At 35.2% G+C, this 20,093-nt stretch overlaps 2 protein-coding genes across 6 annotated transcripts in view; both read left to right on the forward strand.

The window, feature by feature from the left end:
- The first annotated feature begins 30 nt into the window (after nt 1-30).
- On the forward strand, nt 31-14,044 carry LOC115235989 (neogenin). Of its 5 annotated transcripts, XM_029808163.1 has the most exons (25): nt 31-142; nt 233-355; nt 448-613; nt 698-825; nt 917-1,076; nt 1,186-1,301; nt 1,553-1,967; nt 2,046-2,193; nt 2,274-2,402; nt 2,485-2,691; nt 2,802-3,111; nt 3,197-3,355; nt 3,450-3,655; nt 4,366-4,521; nt 4,591-4,753; nt 4,825-5,019; nt 5,268-5,306; nt 5,509-5,638; nt 5,736-5,968; nt 6,270-6,374; nt 6,573-6,695; nt 10,981-11,069; nt 11,156-11,366; nt 11,438-11,577; nt 11,711-14,044. In XM_029808163.1, the coding sequence occupies exons 1-25, from the start codon at nt 124-126 to the stop codon at nt 11,807-11,809; spliced, it is 3,969 nt and encodes a 1,322-aa protein (XP_029664023.1). In that variant the 5' UTR covers nt 31-123; the 3' UTR covers nt 11,810-14,044. The 5 variants fall into 5 exon arrangements, with proteins under 5 accessions (XP_029664023.1, XP_029664024.1, XP_029664025.1 ...); XM_029808164.1 differs by lacking the exons at nt 10,981-11,069; nt 11,156-11,366; nt 11,438-11,577; nt 11,711-14,044 and adding exons at nt 6,871-7,081; nt 7,153-7,292; nt 7,426-9,759 and having other exon boundaries at nt 6,579-6,784; XM_029808165.1 differs by lacking the exons at nt 10,981-11,069; nt 11,156-11,366; nt 11,438-11,577; nt 11,711-14,044 and adding exons at nt 6,871-7,081; nt 7,153-7,292; nt 7,426-9,759 and having other exon boundaries at nt 1,793-1,967; nt 6,573-6,784.
- A 2,846-nt stretch (nt 14,045-16,890) lies between these two features.
- LOC115235997 (regulatory-associated protein of mTOR-like) overlaps nt 16,891-20,093 on the forward strand; it is a 9,196-nt gene continuing 5,993 nt past the window's right edge. Inside the window, exons 1-9 of the mRNA XM_029808179.1 lie at nt 16,891-17,325; nt 17,492-17,594; nt 18,271-18,512; nt 18,591-18,737; nt 18,820-18,995; nt 19,089-19,148; nt 19,223-19,323; nt 19,423-19,556; nt 19,693-20,076. Coding sequence (XP_029664039.1) covers nt 17,110-17,325; nt 17,492-17,594; nt 18,271-18,512; nt 18,591-18,737; nt 18,820-18,995; nt 19,089-19,148; nt 19,223-19,323; nt 19,423-19,556; nt 19,693-20,076 — 1,563 coding nt within the window. The 5' untranslated portion in view covers nt 16,891-17,109. The remainder of the gene's footprint in view (nt 17,326-17,491; nt 17,595-18,270; nt 18,513-18,590; nt 18,738-18,819; nt 18,996-19,088; nt 19,149-19,222; nt 19,324-19,422; nt 19,557-19,692; nt 20,077-20,093) is intronic.

Consider the following 20,093-nt stretch of genomic DNA (forward strand, 5'->3'; position numbering starts at 1 on the left):
CGGAATACTATGGTTTATGCAGGACAAATTGCATATTTAAATTGTGCTCTACCCGCTTCCTCCAGTTTGTTAAAGATACAGTGGTTAAAGGACGAACATCCGTTAGTACTCGATAAAAACCGAATGACAATTTTGCCGTCAGGTATAACATATAGACATATTTATTGTTTTTAATTGAGATATTTGTTAATGTAAATAAATTAATCATTATCGATATAATTTATCTTTGCAGGCGCGTTGGAAATTGAAAATGTTCAGTATTCCGACGTTGGATCGTACAGATGTAACGCTAGCGGTTACGGCCAATATAGACTGAGCAACAAAGCACAATTAGGATTATTATCTAGTGACATTGGTAAGCTTTGTTATCAAGCAATAGACAATAGAATTAAACACGTTTGACGAGACAGCATTAGATTTATTATGAATTTTTATTCGGTGGTACAGACGAAGGATCTAGCGCTCCGGTATTTATCGCACAGCCTTTGCAACAAATAGCTGTCGAAGGATCTGACGTGACTCTCGAATGCGCTGCCAACGGTTATCCGAAACCGACAATTCTTTGGCTTAAAGACGGCGCCGCTCTCGATTTGACACCGTCATTTGATTCTAGGTATATTACATAAGTTTGAATATCAACGATATATAAATCTGAATATAATGTGCGCGTATTTACGAGAGATGTATTTTTTTCAAGATATCGCAAAGTCGCAGCTTCTAGTCTCATGATCACAAATGTCAGAGAATTAGACCATGGCTCATATCAATGTCGTGCAGAAAATGAGGTTGAATCTTTGGATGCAGTCGCTGAATTAATTATACAAGGTGCATAACTTGCGGGACGCATAATATTTTAACATGTAACTTGTCGGATATATATATAAACGCGAAATTTCACGCTTAATTCAATTTTCAGTTCCGCCGAAGTTTATAAAAAAGCCCGAGGATAAAGTGGCGAGTGAAAATCAAGATTTAGAATTCGAATGTGAGATCTATGGGAAACCGGAACCGAAAATCACCTGGTTGAAGAATGGTGAGCGCATTACGTTGAGCGCATATTGGCAAATTATCAATGGGTATGTATATATAGGAAATGTTTTTATATTATTTTAAAAGATCTGTGAAATCAGGGTTTTAATAAAAAAAAATAATAATAACAAAACTTTTCAATTTTTCCGTTTCCAGATATAATTTGAGAATCAATGGATTGCTACCTATAGATGCGGGAATTTTCCAGTGCATAGGAGTGAATCCTGCTGGTAGTGTTCAAGCCTCAGCGCGTCTCACAATTAACCAGCCCAGTGAGTTTTACCATGAAATCTCTAAAAGGCATACACACATCGTTTCATTAATCGGTCAACAAATATTTCTTTACGCGAAATTTTGTTAGTTTTGTTTCTTTAGATCGATTTTTTTTATGTGCATTCGTTTCATTGTATTTCTCTATTTTTACATTTATTTCTATTTGAAATTTTAATTTTATCTTTATTTATTTTTTCCCTTCTCGCGTGTTCCTTGCCGATTAACTGTTCTGTGTGCTAATATTGCGCAGAGAGAATAAATTCCCACAGAATAACGACTCCCAAGACAGTTCCTAAGAAAAAGTTGTTACTACACCGACAGTTGTATAATAAGACGTGGCAACATCCAAGTACTCTCCTAGGACACACGTTGTCATCACTCACACCGAATCCCCCGCTTTCCATAAGTCCCTCCGACGATCCCGCGGATCTTCTCCCGGGCTCGGTTAAGTATCCCAACTCCCTTTACGACCCAGACTCCCGTTTTATAGATGACACGGATACTCTGGAGGCGTTTGACGGAGGTGGGATACCTTCTCCGCCGAGGAACCTGAGCCTAGTCATCGTTACCCCAAGGTTTATTACGCTACGCTGGCAAGAGCCAGAAAATACCAACAGTGACACTCTCAATTATTTTATACATTATAAACAAGAAGGGGCCATGAGGTGAGAAATAAAAAAAGTGTATATATACATATATAGATAAGTATAAAATAAACGATTAACCTTCATTAATCCGTATAGAGAGAGAGTTGTCAACACGCAACAAAAACTGGAAGCTATGATACGTGGTTTACAGCCTAGTATGACGTATCAATTCCATGTAGTTGCGCAAACCGCTCGAGGTATTAGTGCCCCTAGCGAAGTATTACAAGTTACAACGTCAATAGAGGTTAGCAGTATTTTTTGCGGTATTTTTTGAATATTATTATGTTTACGAACTCGTTTGTAACATCTTGTGTGATCTCTTAGGCCAATGTTCCTGGACCTCCGCTGAATTTAGAAGGTCATGCAACGAGTAGCATGAGTATTACCTTATCATGGGAAGAACCACAAGTTATTAATGGTCGAATATCTAAATATATTATTACATTTATGGAGGTATATAATTTTATTGCGAGTAGTAGAGATTTTACTGTTGTATATTAACGTCGATAGCGATTCAATCTTATCATATTTTTAGGGCGACGGTGAAGAAATAACGCGTGAAACTACTAGTACAACGTATGAATTGGTAGATCTTGTGCCTTATACGGAATACAGTATTAGAGTTCAAGCGGTCAACGAAAATGGCCCGGGCGCGTTTAGTAAGGATATCGTAATTCGAACTCACAGCGCACAACCCACGCAACCACCGCATAACGTTACGTTAGAAGCAGCTAGTTCAACGGTATTTATATAATTCGAAACAATTTTTAAATCAAACAAGAGTAAATGGATATATTTAAAAAATTTCGCCCCTTATCTTCTATTTAAATATATATTTTTCTGTTTTTTTAGAGTATTATCGTAAGATGGGAACCTCCGCTCGAAGGACAGAACGGGATTATTACGGGTTACAAAATCCGTTATCGCAGATATCCGCACGATTCCCGATCCGGAGATCGACGGCCCCCGATTACGGTGACAACTGAGGGAAATCAACGTTTGTACGTGCTCAATGGACTCGAGAAGCACGTTGTGTATCAAGTTCGCATATGTGCCTTCAACGTCAATGGAACGGGGCCTTGGACGGAATGGACAAAGATAGAGACATACGAGAACGATTTGGACGAAACGAAAGTACCCAATGCACCTAGTAATCTAAGAGGTATATAGATCTGTGTGTGAAGCATAAAACGACATTTTAATTGTTAAATTTGTTATAAAATGTTTGTGTACATACGTTATTACAGCGAATGCTATGGCGGATTCTATACTGGTATCGTGGCATCCTCCGAAAGACCAAAGCATAAAAGTGAGGAAATATAAATTAGGTTGGGGTAAAGGTTACCCTGATGTCGAGATACAAGTTCTCGATGGAAAGCAACGATCTTACGCAATCAAACCTATCGGTAAAACATTACGATAAATTGTTTCATTTTTTATATAAACCGATAAAAATCTCTAATTTTCTAACTTCACCGTTTTCTCCTTTTATAATTTTAGAACCAACAACGGAATACGTAATATCTTTAAGAGCAACGAATAATGTTGGCGACGGTCAACCAGCGTATGCAAATGTAAGAACTCCCGAACGTTTTGTATCCGAATCCGCAGTGCCTTTAATACCACCTGTTGGCCTTAAAGCTATCGTGCTCTCGGCTACTACCGTTGTGCTATATTGGACTGATACGACTTTATCGAAAAGTCAAGTACGTTTACGTCATACACACACACACACACACACACACACACACACACACACACACACACACACACACACACACACACACACACACACACACACACACACACACACACACACACACACACACACACACACACACACACACACACACACACACACACACACACACACACACACACACACACACACACACACACACACACACACACACACACACACACACACACACACACACACACACACACACACACACACACTCACACACACTCACACACACACACACACACACACACTCACACACACTCACACACACACACACACACACACACTCACACACACTCACACACACACACACACACACACACTCACACACACTCACACACACACACACACACACACACTCACACACACTCACACACACACACACACACACACACTCACACACACTCACACACACACACACACACACACACTCACACACACTCACACACACACACACACACACACACTCACACACACTCACACACACACACACACACACACACTCACACACACTCACACACACACACACACACACACACTCACACACACTCACACACACACACACTATATATATATATATAATCGCATTATTATTGTTATTTTATACAACCTCATAAAATGACGTGCGAAAGGTTAAGCAGAAATATCTATAGCAAAGACATTTATTTTTAGTATGTCACCGATAATCGGTATTACGTGGTACGTTATACATCCTATCATCACAGTAGCAGTCCAAGATACAAATATTACAATGCCACAGATCTCAATTGTATGATTCATGATTTAAAACCCAACACACAGTATGAGTTTACAGTTAAACTGGTCAAGGTAAAAAATAGTTTAGCACAGCATCTAACAGTTGAGAAAAGTAAATGTACTACAGAACAATTTCCGCAGGGTAAACGAAGCTCGCCTTGGAGTATGGTCGTTTTAAATCAAACGCAAGAGGCTGCACCTAGTACGGCACCCCGAGATTTAATCATTCAAGCTGTGGAAGATCGCCCGACTTCCGTTCTATTGCGATGGCAATCTCCTAAACAAACCAATGGACAGATTACAGGTTGGTAATTCTCCCCTTCTAAGATCCAAAAAATAAAATACATTGATATATTAAATCATATCAATTTGCAGGATATCTTATAATCTATTCTACCGACAACACGAAATGGGATCGCGATTGGCAGGTCGAAGGTGTCATTGGTGATAAGATGGATGCTATTGTAAAGGGTCTGCATCCTAATACGATGTATTATTTCAAGATTCAAGCTCGGAATTCCAAGGGTTACGGACCTTTTTCCACAATGGTTTCATTTAAAACACCACAAAGTAAATACTTCGATTTTTACTCATTTATTCATTGATGTTGAAAATGTTAAACTTGATTGTTTTGTTGTACAGTGTAATATAGACCTTTCAAATAATACCTATATATTAATCCAACTATATATATAAACGTGTAGTATTATTTGCATATACATATTATTTTTATATGCTTTACGTTGCCTTTTGTTGTACATTCGTGAATTAGTGTGTTAATTATTACGTTTTTTTTTTTTTTTATTCTTACTTGGTAGGCAATGGCATGGATATCTATGACGAATTGCATGATCGAGGTAAGATATCATCCCGGACTTGATTCTTTTATTCTAATTAGCATGCCTTTATAAGCATGCTTTACTTTATTAGAACTTATAATTCAACCCAATTTATAATTCATCCCAAGTGTGAAAGAATTTCTCTGCACATTTTTAATAAAATAAAAGATCATGCGTTTGAATTTCAAACGAAACTAACAATTTTCATTTTTTTTTCTAGATGGACGAGGCCTTTCCAATCTGTTGATTTATATCATAGTAGGTTTTTCGATTGTCATTATCACTGGTATATCCGTAGTGGTCGTAGTATGCTGCAAACGTAATCCAAACTCACCAGATCGAAAGAAAGGGTATGCATTATGATTAAAAAACTATGTGTTAATAATTAATACTTTCTATATTTATTATAAGTTATTAATTAATTTTTTTTATTATCGTTACGCACAGATATATGAAAGACTCGAATCAAAAAACAAATATCAAGCCGCCAGATTTATGGATTCATCACGATCAAATGGAGCTGAAGGCGCTAGAAAAATCATCGTTAAATGGTGAACCATCTACCAGCGGCGTCACCAGTAATACATTACCTAGATCGGGCAATCTGGAATATAATCAGGATAACGTACATGGGAATTCCAGTTCGTTGGATAAACGTACTTATGTGCCAAGTTATATGGGTAAGTATATATAATTTTGATGGAGAAATACTATGCGCTGCACTACCATGAATCAAACATCACCAGAAACATTTGAATCACTTCACAAAACTATCAGTTATCTTATTTACATAAGCAAGAATAACTCCTATATCGCACATTATAGAATATTGTTTTAATAATTTTATTTGTAAATTAATATTTCAGTTAGTACAGTGCACACTAAAAGAGAGAGAGAGAAAAAAAAAGAGAGATTCTGTATATTTCATTTGCAGTTTTCTTGGTTTTGTTATTTGGTTGCTTTTTACTCATTTCCTATTAGGTAACACTGACGAGAAGTGCTCAACCCTGAGCAGACAGCACAGTCGTGGAAGTCACAAACCTAAACTAATTACACTCCCTGTTGACAGTGCACCTTTGCATCAGCGTAAGTAGTAGTAAAATCGTCACTCGTAATAGTGCACAAGTACTTGTGATAATGTAACAATATGTTTTTATGTCAGTAGCAGTTGAGCTATTCAAAGTACAATATTATTTTCCACAATAAGACAAATATACACAAACACATAATATTCAATACGATCATCATTTTAATGTAGGTATCAAAGTTTTCGACTTATTGCAGCTATAGCTACGGCTACCCCGATTGTAAATACTAGCATGTCGCAGCCGACCATTCATACTTCGTGCAACGACACGTCCTCGGTGAGGCAAAATTATCCGCGAACGGTCGCGCAATACAGCTTAAATCGCGCGCATGTGACATTGGAACCGACGCCGGAATCCAGCCCGGATTCCTGTAACATGCCTAGCTCGTACGAACCGCTACAGAGTCAAGTAAGATTTCGAATATTTGCAATATAAGCTGCTATTTAACGTAGTGTATAGCAGGATTGTTCTCTAATTTCTCTTTTTTTTTTCAGTTACCATATGGCACAAGTGGACAGTCGTACAGCGGAAGCACTCAATATGCCCCTGGTCATTACGGTAACAGTAATCAACCGATGAGCAATACCGTTGGAATGGAGAGCAACAATAGCAAACGTCTGCAGGGCCATCCGCTCAAGAGCTTCAGTGTGCCGGCACCTCCGCCACAGAGTGCCCCTTCGACACCAGCGCAACAGAAGCACGGTGGTTAGTATCGTATATACTAATTATTAATGTAACCGAATGTGCGCTTAATATAATTCTTTTTATAATCGCAGTATCGCAAGTGACAGTGAGGCCAACAATGTCCGGAAGCCCGTACAAAAAACCGCAAAGTTCGTCGTCGCAATTGGCGAAAAATCGTTTAGCTTCCGTGTCAAATCCAACGCATACTTCGGAAGAAGTTGAACGTTTAAAGGTAAAGATCTGCCAGAACTATGCTATATTAATATACACCTTGATTCTCGTACAATTTTCAATATTGATATTTTATATTTATAGACACACATTTCGTACAATTACTTTATGATCGAGTTAAATTGTGATTACAGCCATCCTATTCTACGGAAGAATTGAATCAGGAAATGGCCAACCTAGAGGGTCTCATGAAAGATCTAAATGCCATAACAGCATCAGAATTCGAATGCTAAAGCAGGTTCCTAAGCCTTGTGCCATCCTAACTGATGGATAGACTGCAACGCCACATTCTCAATGTTAGTACCTGGGAGGTAGTAAATTAATTAACACATTTGAGTTTGTCGCGTAATCAATTTACGCGATTATTATCAGCATTATAAATGCGAGACGAGCGTTATATGGTTAATTAGCGCCGATGAACGGCGCAATTAACACGTGACCCGAATGCTCGATTTAATACGATATAATTCGGAATGTAGCATTCGGTCTTTATTAAATCATTCCATTCTAATAATTAATGTTTCCTCTCTCTGGTACTAGCGTTGTTTATCTCGAGTGTGAAACTCAAAGTTGTGTACTTGCCAATATAATTCCGATAGCGTGTCAGCGTTCTTTTGTATTTTTGATAACGCGAGCATGCGAGTATAATACCGCGATCGGCCGCGGAAAAACTCGACGAACATTTTGTGTTATAGATGTTTATGATAATCGCGTGTGAATGTGCTATAAGACGCATATACCGAGACCGAAACATAAATTGTACGATTACATGATCGAGTCCAACGTGTTTTCTGCAATGTGTATGAAAGTCGATGTACAATAATGTAGTCATCCGTGAATAAGAAACGTTACGACGTCTTTCTTCGACATTTGCATGAAAATCTGGGGTAGTTTACAGTTTAATCAGACGATACCCTTTAATTGTGCTTTCATATGCATTGATCAGAGAGCAATCTTGCCTAAATAAAAAAGGAATACTCTACGCTTTGCAGTCCCAGCGAAAAGCTCGCGTACGTTGCTATTCCGCATTCATGTAATTCGTATATTTGTATAATTGCATTCTACGTCGATGCTAATAATTGCCATATTTACGCTTAATAAAAAATGGGATATGCATGAATCGCTCGGTCGAGTAATGTACGATTTAAGATGAAAGACGGAAAATGTGGAATAATATTTATTCTATTTTTATATTTATTAAAATCGGTTTGTGATGAGCTTTATTGTACATTTTTACATTTGAAAGAATTTTTAACAAAATTTATAATATACACATTTCTATTTTAGATTTATTTAAAAAAAGATAATTTTATAATGTGTCTCCGACAACAATGGATAAATTTTTATTTTTATCGGGATATTTTATGTGAATTTGCTAATTTTCACTCGATACCGAGCATAAAAATAATATTCGGTTTTATGCTTTAAGGATTGTAAAATTTCTGTAACTTGTATTTATATTACATTCAGGTGCGGATTTTTAAATCCGATTTATGTGTTAGGTTTTACTCTGTACTCAACATCCTTGGCAGCTCGCATTTAAAGAAGAAAGATTTCGTGCGTGTACCCTTTGTTGAATCAACCACCTAGTATTACGATCTCAATGGAAAATATTATTTTAGAGTTAAATGCGAAAATAATCGAATATGGGTATTATACGATAAAATGTTTAGTATAACAAAGTCAACAATCGATTTTCCTTGTAGATTGGTCGCGAAAGATGTACAAAATTCATTCGCGGAATTTAGTGACATGATATTTTCGGACCAATCTATCGTTATTTCTAGAGTTGATCTATTTTATTGTAAACGTAGAATATATAAAGATTGCTTTATCGACGAAAATATGGTCCATTTAAAAACGGAGTAAGTTTTATTCACTCCAAGTATCTCTCTTGCGAGTTAAAGTATTATCGATAAAAAGTTGTATAAGCAAATATTTTTATTGGGATACACATATACTTTGTATGAATTTATATTTTATTTATCTGGATACCGCAATCAGGAACATAATTCTCTTAGGAAAAAATTTTTTTAGAAACTTAACGCACAAATGCTCAATCTTTACTGGCATCGGAAATCGTCGAGATATATATGTATTCATATATTTATATCACCAAACACATTTTATATAAACTACTTACTGCCAATTCATATTAATGCACATATCCGTCAAAGTACATACGTACATACATTTCCTTCCAATGCTAAAAACTTTTAATCCAGCAAAACATAAATAAGACAAGGGAGTATGTTCAACTCCAATTAATAAATATAACAATCGTCATTATATTACGAACTAATAATGCTTGTAGAATTTTTTTAATCGTACTCGACTGTTTTGGAACATCTTTGTATTTTCATAACATTCGAGATATTGTACAAAGTTGTATAATTAAGGGCGTTTTAATAGGCGTATGCGAGTTAATAGAATGTAAGTAATATGAATAAAATTTATTTTATACTTTTGCTCGTGAAGACAAAATTAAATATCGGAAACGAATATACATTAAGTTAAAAAGTTGCAAAAGTATTATAAATGGTGTTTAAATCATCTAGGATCACTTTTGGAGCCATAATTAATTAATATGTCAGCTCTATCATTTTTAAATGTATATTTGAATTTTGTGTAAAAGAATAATTTGCGTAGTATCAATTTCGATGTAGCACAATCTTTTCAGAAGCGCTGCAAAGTAACAAATGATACTCTCCTTATATAAATGCTGCCAAATTTATAACACGGATATTTACAGATTGAAATCTTTCAAACAGAACCGAAACAATCTTGTATCATAATTCAGAGTATTACGTGTTACTTGTGTCGGTGATAATGTCATCCAATACAATTTATACAAATAGCAAATAAGTTTTTTCATTGTTGGCTTAGCTTGATGAGAATATTGCAGATTTCACGTGCATTCAATTAAGGCTCTGTTCGTCAAGAATAGCGCTACATATTCATTTGTCATAAGTTGTAAATTAATTACAAAAATAATGTTATTTGTGAATGTGCGATACATTCTCAGATAAGCTTTGTTTTATACTATGTTATTGTTTTTACGCTGATTTTAAGCTATGCACAAGCTTTCACAATTGCAAGAAGAATATGTAAACTATACCGATAAAGAGAACATCTTGTACATTAAGCATATATATATGAAAGTTGTATCTACTGCTTTGTTAAAAAAAGCGACAGATACTTTTTGATTGAAAGACAAAGGCCTATGCGGAGGGCCTGTGAAAATAATTTACCACAAAAGTATAATTAGCATAGTTACGTATATATATACATATATATACTTAACAGATATTTATCTATATAAAATGAATATTATTTATTGTTTTCTATATACACGCTGAATTTTCTGGAGACAAATGAAAAAAATACGAAACATTAGAGGCTGGTTTGCATTTGATTGTGTCACATCGCGCTAATGCATTTCTTACTCTCATTACTCATCAACGAATCGATCATCCGCATTTATAAACTAGCAAGTAAATAAATTATCTAGTATTAGCATTTATATAAAATCGACGATGGGGGGGTAATCGCGATTAAGGACGCGATCGGCTTATCGATGTACATAATATAAAAGAAACACACATCGCCACTTTACACAAGATGATCGAGTATTTATATATATTATATATACATAGCTATTATATATATATACGCGCAATACAGCTTAAATCGCGCGCATGTGACATTGGAACCGACGCCGGAATCCAGCCCGGATTCCTGTAACATGCCTAGCTCGTACGAACCGCTACAGAGTCAAGTAAGATTTCGAATATTTGCAATATAAGCTGCTATTTAACGTAGTGTATAGCAGGATTGTTCTCTAATTTCTCTTTTTTTTTTCAGTTACCATATGGCACAAGTGGACAGTCGTACAGCGGAAGCACTCAATATGCCCCTGGTCATTACGGTAACAGTAATCAACCGATGAGCAATACCGTTGGAATGGAGAGCAACAATAGCAAACGTCTGCAGGGCCATCCGCTCAAGAGCTTCAGTGTGCCGGCACCTCCGCCACAGAGTGCCCCTTCGACACCAGCGCAACAGAAGCACGGTGGTTAGTATCGTATATACTAATTATTAATGTAACCGAATGTGCGCTTAATATAATTCTTTTTATAATCGCAGTATCGCAAGTGACAGTGAGGCCAACAATGTCCGGAAGCCCGTACAAAAAACCGCAAAGTTCGTCGTCGCAATTGGCGAAAAATCGTTTAGCTTCCGTGTCAAATCCAACGCATACTTCGGAAGAAGTTGAACGTTTAAAGGTAAAGATCTGCCAGAACTATGCTATATTAATATACACCTTGATTCTCGTACAATTTTCAATATTGATATTTTATATTTATAGACACACATTTCGTACAATTACTTTATGATCGAGTTAAATTGTGATTACAGCCATCCTATTCTACGGAAGAATTGAATCAGGAAATGGCCAACCTAGAGGGTCTCATGAAAGATCTAAATGCCATAACAGCATCAGAATTCGAATGCTAAAGCAGGTTCCTAAGCCTTGTGCCATCCTAACTGATGGATAGACTGCAACGCCACATTCTCAATGTTAGTACCTGGGAGGTAGTAAATTAATTAACACATTTGAGTTTGTCGCGTAATCAATTTACGCGATTATTATCAGCATTATAAATGCGAGACGAGCGTTATATGGTTAATTAGCGCCGATGAACGGCGCAATTAACACGTGACCCGAATGCTCGATTTAATACGATATAATTCGGAATGTAGCATTCGGTCTTTATTAAATCATTCCATTCTAATAATTAATGTTTCCTCTCTCTGGTACTAGCGTTGTTTATCTCGAGTGTGAAACTCAAAGTTGTGTACTTGCCAATATAATTCCGATAGCGTGTCAGCGTTCTTTTGTATTTTTGATAACGCGAGCATGCGAGTATAATACCGCGATCGGCCGCGGAAAAACTCGACGAACATTTTGTGTTATAGATGTTTATGATAATCGCGTGTGAATGTGCTATAAGACGCATATACCGAGACCGAAACATAAATTGTACGATTACATGATCGAGTCCAACGTGTTTTCTGCAATGTGTATGAAAGTCGATGTACAATAATGTAGTCATCCGTGAATAAGAAACGTTACGACGTCTTTCTTCGACATTTGCATGAAAATCTGGGGTAGTTTACAGTTTAATCAGACGATACCCTTTAATTGTGCTTTCATATGCATTGATCAGAGAGCAATCTTGCCTAAATAAAAAAGGAATACTCTACGCTTTGCAGTCCCAGCGAAAAGCTCGCGTACGTTGCTATTCCGCATTCATGTAATTCGTATATTTGTATAATTGCATTCTACGTCGATGCTAATAATTGCCATATTTACGCTTAATAAAAAATGGGATATGCATGAATCGCTCGGTCGAGTAATGTACGATTTAAGATGAAAGACGGAAAATGTGGAATAATATTTATTCTATTTTTATATTTATTAAAATCGGTTTGTGATGAGCTTTATTGTACATTTTTACATTTGAAAGAATTTTTAACAAAATTTATAATATACACATTTCTATTTTAGATTTATTTAAAAAAAGATAATTTTATAATGTGTCTCCGACAACAATGGATAAATTTTTATTTTTATCGGGATATTTTATGTGAATTTGCTAATTTTCACTCGATACCGAGCATAAAAATAATATTCGGTTTTATGCTTTAAGGATTGTAAAATTTCTGTAACTTGTATTTATATTACATTCAGGTGCGGATTTTTAAATCCGATTTATGTGTTAGGTTTTACTCTGTACTCAACATCCTTGGCAGCTCGCATTTAAAGAAGAAAGATTTCGTGCGTGTACCCTTTGTTGAATCAACCACCTAGTATTACGATCTCAATGGAAAATATTATTTTAGAGTTAAATGCGAAAATAATCGAATATGGGTATTATACGATAAAATGTTTAGTATAACAAAGTCAACAATCGATTTTCCTTGTAGATTGGTCGCGAAAGATGTACAAAATTCATTCGCGGAATTTAGTGACATGATATTTTCGGACCAATCTATCGTTATTTCTAGAGTTGATCTATTTTATTGTAAACGTAGAATATATAAAGATTGCTTTATCGACGAAAATATGGTCCATTTAAAAACGGAGTAAGTTTTATTCACTCCAAGTATCTCTCTTGCGAGTTAAAGTATTATCGATAAAAAGTTGTATAAGCAAATATTTTTATTGGGATACACATATACTTTGTATGAATTTATATTTTATTTATCTGGATACCGCAATCAGGAACATAATTCTCTTAGGAAAAAATTTTTTTAGAAACTTAACGCACAAATGCTCAATCTTTACTGGCATCGGAAATCGTCGAGATATATATGTATTCATATATTTATATCACCAAACACATTTTATATAAACTACTTACTGCCAATTCACATTAATGCACATATCCGTCAAAGTACATACGTACATACATTTCCTTCCAATGCTAAAAACTTTTAATCCAGCAAAACATAAATAAGACAAGGGAGTATGTTCAACTCCAATTAATAAATATAACAATCGTCATTATATTACGAACTAATAATGCTTGTAGAATTTTTTTAATCGTACTCGACTGTTTTGGAACATCTTTGTATTTTCATAACATTCGAGATATTGTACAAAGTTGTATAATTAAGGGCGTTTTAATAGGCGTATGCGAGTTAATAGAATGTAAGTAATATGAATAAAATTTATTTTATACTTTTGCTCGTGAAGACAAAATTAAATATCGGAAACGAATATACATTAAGTTAAAAAGTTGCAAAAGTATTATAAATGGTGTTTAAATCATCTAGGATCACTTTTGGAGCCATAATTAATTAATATGTCAGCTCTATCATTTTTAAATGTATATTTGAATTTTGTGTAAAAGAATAATTTGCGTAGTATCAATTTCGATGTAGCACAATCTTTTCAGAAGCGCTGCAAAGTAACAAATGATACTCTCCTTATATAAATGCTGCCAAATTTATAACACGGATATTTACAGATTGAAATCTTTCAAACAGAACCGAAACAATCTTGTATCATAATTCAGAGTATTACGTGTTACTTGTGTCGGTGATAATGTCATCCAATACAATTTATACAAATAGCAAATAAGTTTTTTCATTGTTGGCTTAGCTTGATGAGAATATTGCAGATTTCACGTGCATTCAATTAAGGCTCTGTTCGTCAAGAATAGCGCTACATATTCATTTGTCATAAGTTGTAAATTAATTACAAAAATAATGTTATTTGTGAATGTGCGATACATTCTCAGATAAGCTTTGTTTTATACTATGTTATTGTTTTTACGCTGATTTTAAGCTATGCACAAGCTTTCACAATTGCAAGAAGAATATGTAAACTATACCGATAAAGAGAACATCTTGTACATTAAGCATATATATATGAAAGTTGTATCTACTGCTTTGTTAAAAAAAGCGACAGATACTTTTTGATTGAAAGACAAAGGCCTATGCGGAGGGCCTGTGAAAATAATTTACCACAAAAGTATAATTAGCATAGTTACGTATATATATACATATATATACTTAACAGATATTTATCTATATAAAATGAATATTATTTATTGTTTTCTATATACACGCTGAATTTTCTGGAGACAAATGAAAAAAATACGAAACATTAGAGGCTGGTTTGCATTTGATTGTGTCACATCGCGCTAATGCATTTCTTACTCTCATTACTCATCAACGAATCGATCATCCGCATTTATAAACTAGCAAGTAAATAAATTATCTAGTATTAGCATTTATATAAAATCGACGATGGGGGGGTAATCGCGATTAAGGACGCGATCGGCTTATCGATGTACATAATATAAAAGAAACACACATCGCCACTTTACACAAGATGATCGAGTATTTATATATATTATATATACATAGCTATTATATACCCTGAGACGAAAACATTCATAACAAGTGTGTGATAATATTTGTAAAACTTGATATTCAATAAACAATTTTATGTTCTTTACAAAGTTCGCGTACATTTTGTATGTGCGAATAAAAATGGATATTCGTATATTAAATTATTGAACATAGTCAAATTTTTCACTTTTAAATTTCTTCAGGTTTTTCTCTCTTTTTCTAAACCAGCTATTTTACTGTACATTAAATTTTTTCTTTTTCACTGCTGTCCCATTATATCTTTTTCTCATGATAAAGTAAGAAAGCGAGTGAAATACAAAGTACGCAATATTTTTATTCTACACATGTTTATTAAAATAAGAATAGCAGCTGGTGGAAGACTTTATAATCAAAGTTATGTATATGTATTTAATCTCGATAATCTCACGATATAAGTAATCGATTGTGTGTAAAGATTTTCGGGAATAATTTTTGAAAAAGTAATTTTAAATATAAAAGCAATGCTGGTTTATTTATTATAGATTGTGTATATTAATTATCTCGATTATCTATTAAAAAAGTTTATATTACAATTGCTTAATTAAAAAATATATTCCATGGATATTATTAATTACTACTTCTGAAATACCTTGATATCGCACAAGACAAAAATTTATTTTTGTACGAGAGAGATAGTTTCGAATATGTTCCAAACTTAACCATAGACATATAAGATGTAGATATGTATCAAGATATCTTTATATACTATATATAATTCTACGTGGAAATTTTAGAAAAAATTCCTACTCAGTAGTCAATCGGTCAGTGTTGTTGTTCGGGCCGGGATTTTTCGCGCATGCGTGGCAAACGCGGTACCAGTACAGTGCTTAGTTGAATAAAAAAGAGTACCATTAATCACCCGTGCAAAAATATCTAATAATTGTTAAAAATGTATGAGAAAAATATTAAATATTTAAATAAATAAATATATATATATATATATATATAAAATTCTAAGCTGAAAAAGGAAAGAGGGTAATAAAATAATTAATTAAAAACACATTTTTATGCAAACGAAAATAAAATATTTTATTTTTGGCAGAATCTCATAGAATACCAACATTTGTTGCACGGGTAAGGAAAACTGCCAAAAACCTCACCAGTATTCATACAAAAATACAAAAAATAAAAATATTTATTTATAAAAATGAACATAAATAAAATTTATCAAATATAAAAACATTATCTTAAAATTATCCTCATGCAGCCATGCATTTTGAAAGTCTCTAACTTTCGGTCGTTTAATTGCTCCTTTTCTTTGCGCATGCATTATTTATAAATATACTTATCTACTCACCTTAACCTAGCCTGTCCTTATTGCCGGGCCCGCCAAGACTTTCGCGCCCAAACACTACTCCTCTTATATACACCGCTGCTTCGGCTGCCATCTACCACGCATGCGCGAGAAAACCCGGCCCGAACAACAACACTGCAATCGGTACGTTCGCGCGAGAGGAAATCTTCCTATTGGTTATCGTACTCCGCCATAATGATTCCACAGTTGATGCATAGTTTATGACCGAGAATTTATTTCTCAGCGTTGAGCGTTGATAACCCTGAAGCCAGAGCTTCGCACCGTCACCGCAAGGGTCTCCAAAACTCCAAAATCAGTTCGGAGTTTGCCCGTCACTTGCCGACCTTCAAACATGGCGATTTGTGCGGTAAATTCGGCGAGTCGCGCCCCGTCGGGATGTTTTTGCATCGCGTTCGCATAGTGAGTGACGTTTGTTGACGCGGATACGAATGCAACCTGAGGCTTGTGCGACATTATCGGTACGTTAGAGAGAAAAGAGAGACATCGAGTCCCTCGCACGTGACGAATGCGATAACGCAACGCAACGCAACGCGCTGCGATGTCTGTGAGCTACGCTAGGATGAAATCCTGTCACGAAGTCTTGTCGTCGTCGTCGTCGTCGACATCGTCGACATCGACGACGCTGAACAACGCGATCAGACGAGCCGGCGATGAGGAGGACTGGCAAATGCAATTGGCATTCTGTAAGCCTCGTCACAATACCACGATCGAGAGCGTGAATTGTATCAGTCAGACTTGGCGGATGAAGGAGCGGGTACGTATACATAGACATTGCGATTACAATTTGTTGCGACGAGGCCAGATGAGATCACGATAAACGCTATCTAGCGCGATGATCTAGGAGAGGCGAGAGCGTTGCTTCTCGACGATTCGCGCGAACGAATCCATATGATCGCGCACGTGTTTTTTTTTTTTTTTAGATGAAAACCGTGAGCGTCGCTTTGGTGTTATGCCTGAACGTCGGCGTAGACCCTCCGGACATCGTCAAGACACAGCCCTGCGCTCGTCTCGAATGCTGGATAGGTGACTAAACTAAACTAATCCCGCGCGTTTGTTTAGCTGATCTTTTCTCTCTTTCACTACTCGCAGTTATGTAATTCCGATTTTGAGGTTAGATTAGACATGTGTACTACGCCGGAGTGACTGCCATGACCCATGACTCGATTGTTTTCAATGTATGGAGCAGCAATATTTTCACGAAAGTTTTCCAACTGATTGTTCAATCTTCGGACGATTTTTTCGAATTTGGGGGACCGAAATAGTTTTGCGATTCAATTTTAATATTTTGTCATTAAAGAACTTTTTCGAAATAGTAAGGAGTAGAATGTAAAGTAATTTGGCAAAAAGAGTTGAAAGAATGCTGTTATGTTAGCACAATGACAGACAATTTTGTATTTAATATTTTAACTTGTACTAGAATATTGAAAAATGCACTTTACATATATACTATTATTTTTTTATGCCGAATATTATATAATAAACTCCAAAATTAAAATTAGAAATGCCTTTGGCAATGTGTATAAAGTATAATCATTATGTATATAAACATAATATTTTTAATCTATAGAATTACATAGTTTAAGACAGTCTTTCAGCATAGAATATTTCCTTTTTTTGCTTTGAAGATAAATTTACAACAAATTTACACCTAACGATGTCAAATACGAATATAGAATTTTTAAAACAAATATCTTTCCAGATCCTTTATCGGTGAGTCCTCAAAAAGCTCTTGAGACTATAGGTTCAAATTTGCAAAAGCAATACGAACGATGGCAACCAAGAGCTCGCTACAAACAAAGTTTAGATCCAACTGTTGAAGAAGTTAAAAAATTATGTACGTCCTTAAGGCGAAATGCTAAAGAAGAGAGAGTTTTGTTTCATTACAATGGCCACGGTGTGCCCAAACCTACCACTAATGGTGAAATATGGGTATTTAATAGGGTTAGTATAGAGTTAATACAAGAATTATGTTTACTGTATCTATATAATATCTATATCAACGATGATCTACTTTTACAGACATATACACAGTACATTCCATTGTCGGTGTATGACTTACAGACTTGGATGGGTGCACCTAGTATTTATGTATACGATTGTTCCAATGCAGGCATTATTGTAGAATCTTTTCAGCAATTTGCCGACCAACATGAAAAGGAATACGAGGTAAAAATGTGTGAATTTTGTTTGAAGATTTTAAATGCTAATCAATTAATGTTTATGTAATTTTACCGATTGTTCTTTACAGATGGAAAAACAGCAAAATCGCGTAACCGGTATGACGTGCCCCGCAGCGCCGTGTTATAAAAATTGCATTCAATTAGCAGCGTGCGCTGCTAATCAGATTTTGCCTATGAACCCGAATCTACCTGCAGATATATTTACATCATGCCTTACTACTCCCATAAAAATTGCAATACGCTGGTAAGTATTTGGCATACAAGCAAAAAAAGGAATATTTGTGTATGTACATTCTATATGTTATATACATATATATTTTTTTCTTCTTTTGCACAGGTTTGCGATGCAACCTACATCTAAATTAGTTCCCAACATATCGCTTGATCTTATTGACAAGTAAGACTATATCACATTATTAAATGCTATATCTTTTAGCAAGTTGTACAAATATCTGTTTGTATATATTTTAGAATTCCTGGTCAATTGACTGATAGGAGAACAATGTTAGGCGAGCTTAATTGGGTATTTACAGCTATTACCGACACAATAGCATGGAATACTCTGCCAAGAGGTAAAAAGTTATATATATATATATATACATGTATATATGTTTGTTAATACAAACTAAAGAGACAGATGAAGTAATTGTAAGAGTTTTATTGTCTTATAGATCTGTTCCAAAGATTATTCAGACAAGACCTATTAGTTGCTAGTCTCTTTAGAAATTTTTTATTGGCGGAAAGAATACTTCGTTCTTACGATTGCACGCCAGTCTCTTCCCCAAAATTGCCACCGACTTATCAGGTAAATTAATCAGTAATCCATTTATTGTATAAAAGAAATTCTTTATTATAATGTGCAAATGTGTTTAAATTTTGAGTAACTATTTTGCTTATTCTTAAATTTGGAATAAAAAAGATCAAAATTTCTATTTTCCTAGCATCGTATGTGGCAAGCTTGGGACATGGCGCTTGATCTGTGTTTGGCACAATTGCCAATAGTTTTGGAAAACGAAGATCGATATGTGCATTCATCATTCTTTGAAGATCAACTTACAGCTTTCCAAGTATGGCTCAATTTAGGATCGAAAAATCGCAGTCCGCCCGAACAGCTTCCAATCGTTCTCCAAGTATTATTGAGTCAAGTTCATAGACTGAGAGCATTAGAGCTCTTGGGACGTTTTCTTGATCTCGGTCCATGGGCTGTGAATCTAGCACTTAGTGTCGGCATCTTTCCATATGTGTTAAAATTATTACAAAGCAACGCCAGGGAACTTCGTCCCTTGCTCGTCTTTATATGGGCAAAGATTCTAGCAGTGGATAATGTGAGTCTTCTCTATGC

This window comes from Formica exsecta, unplaced genomic scaffold (genome assembly GCF_003651465.1).
Source record: "Formica exsecta isolate Colony F162 unplaced genomic scaffold, ASM365146v1 scaffold237, whole genome shotgun sequence".
Classification (NCBI taxonomy): domain Eukaryota; kingdom Metazoa; phylum Arthropoda; class Insecta; order Hymenoptera; family Formicidae; genus Formica; species Formica exsecta.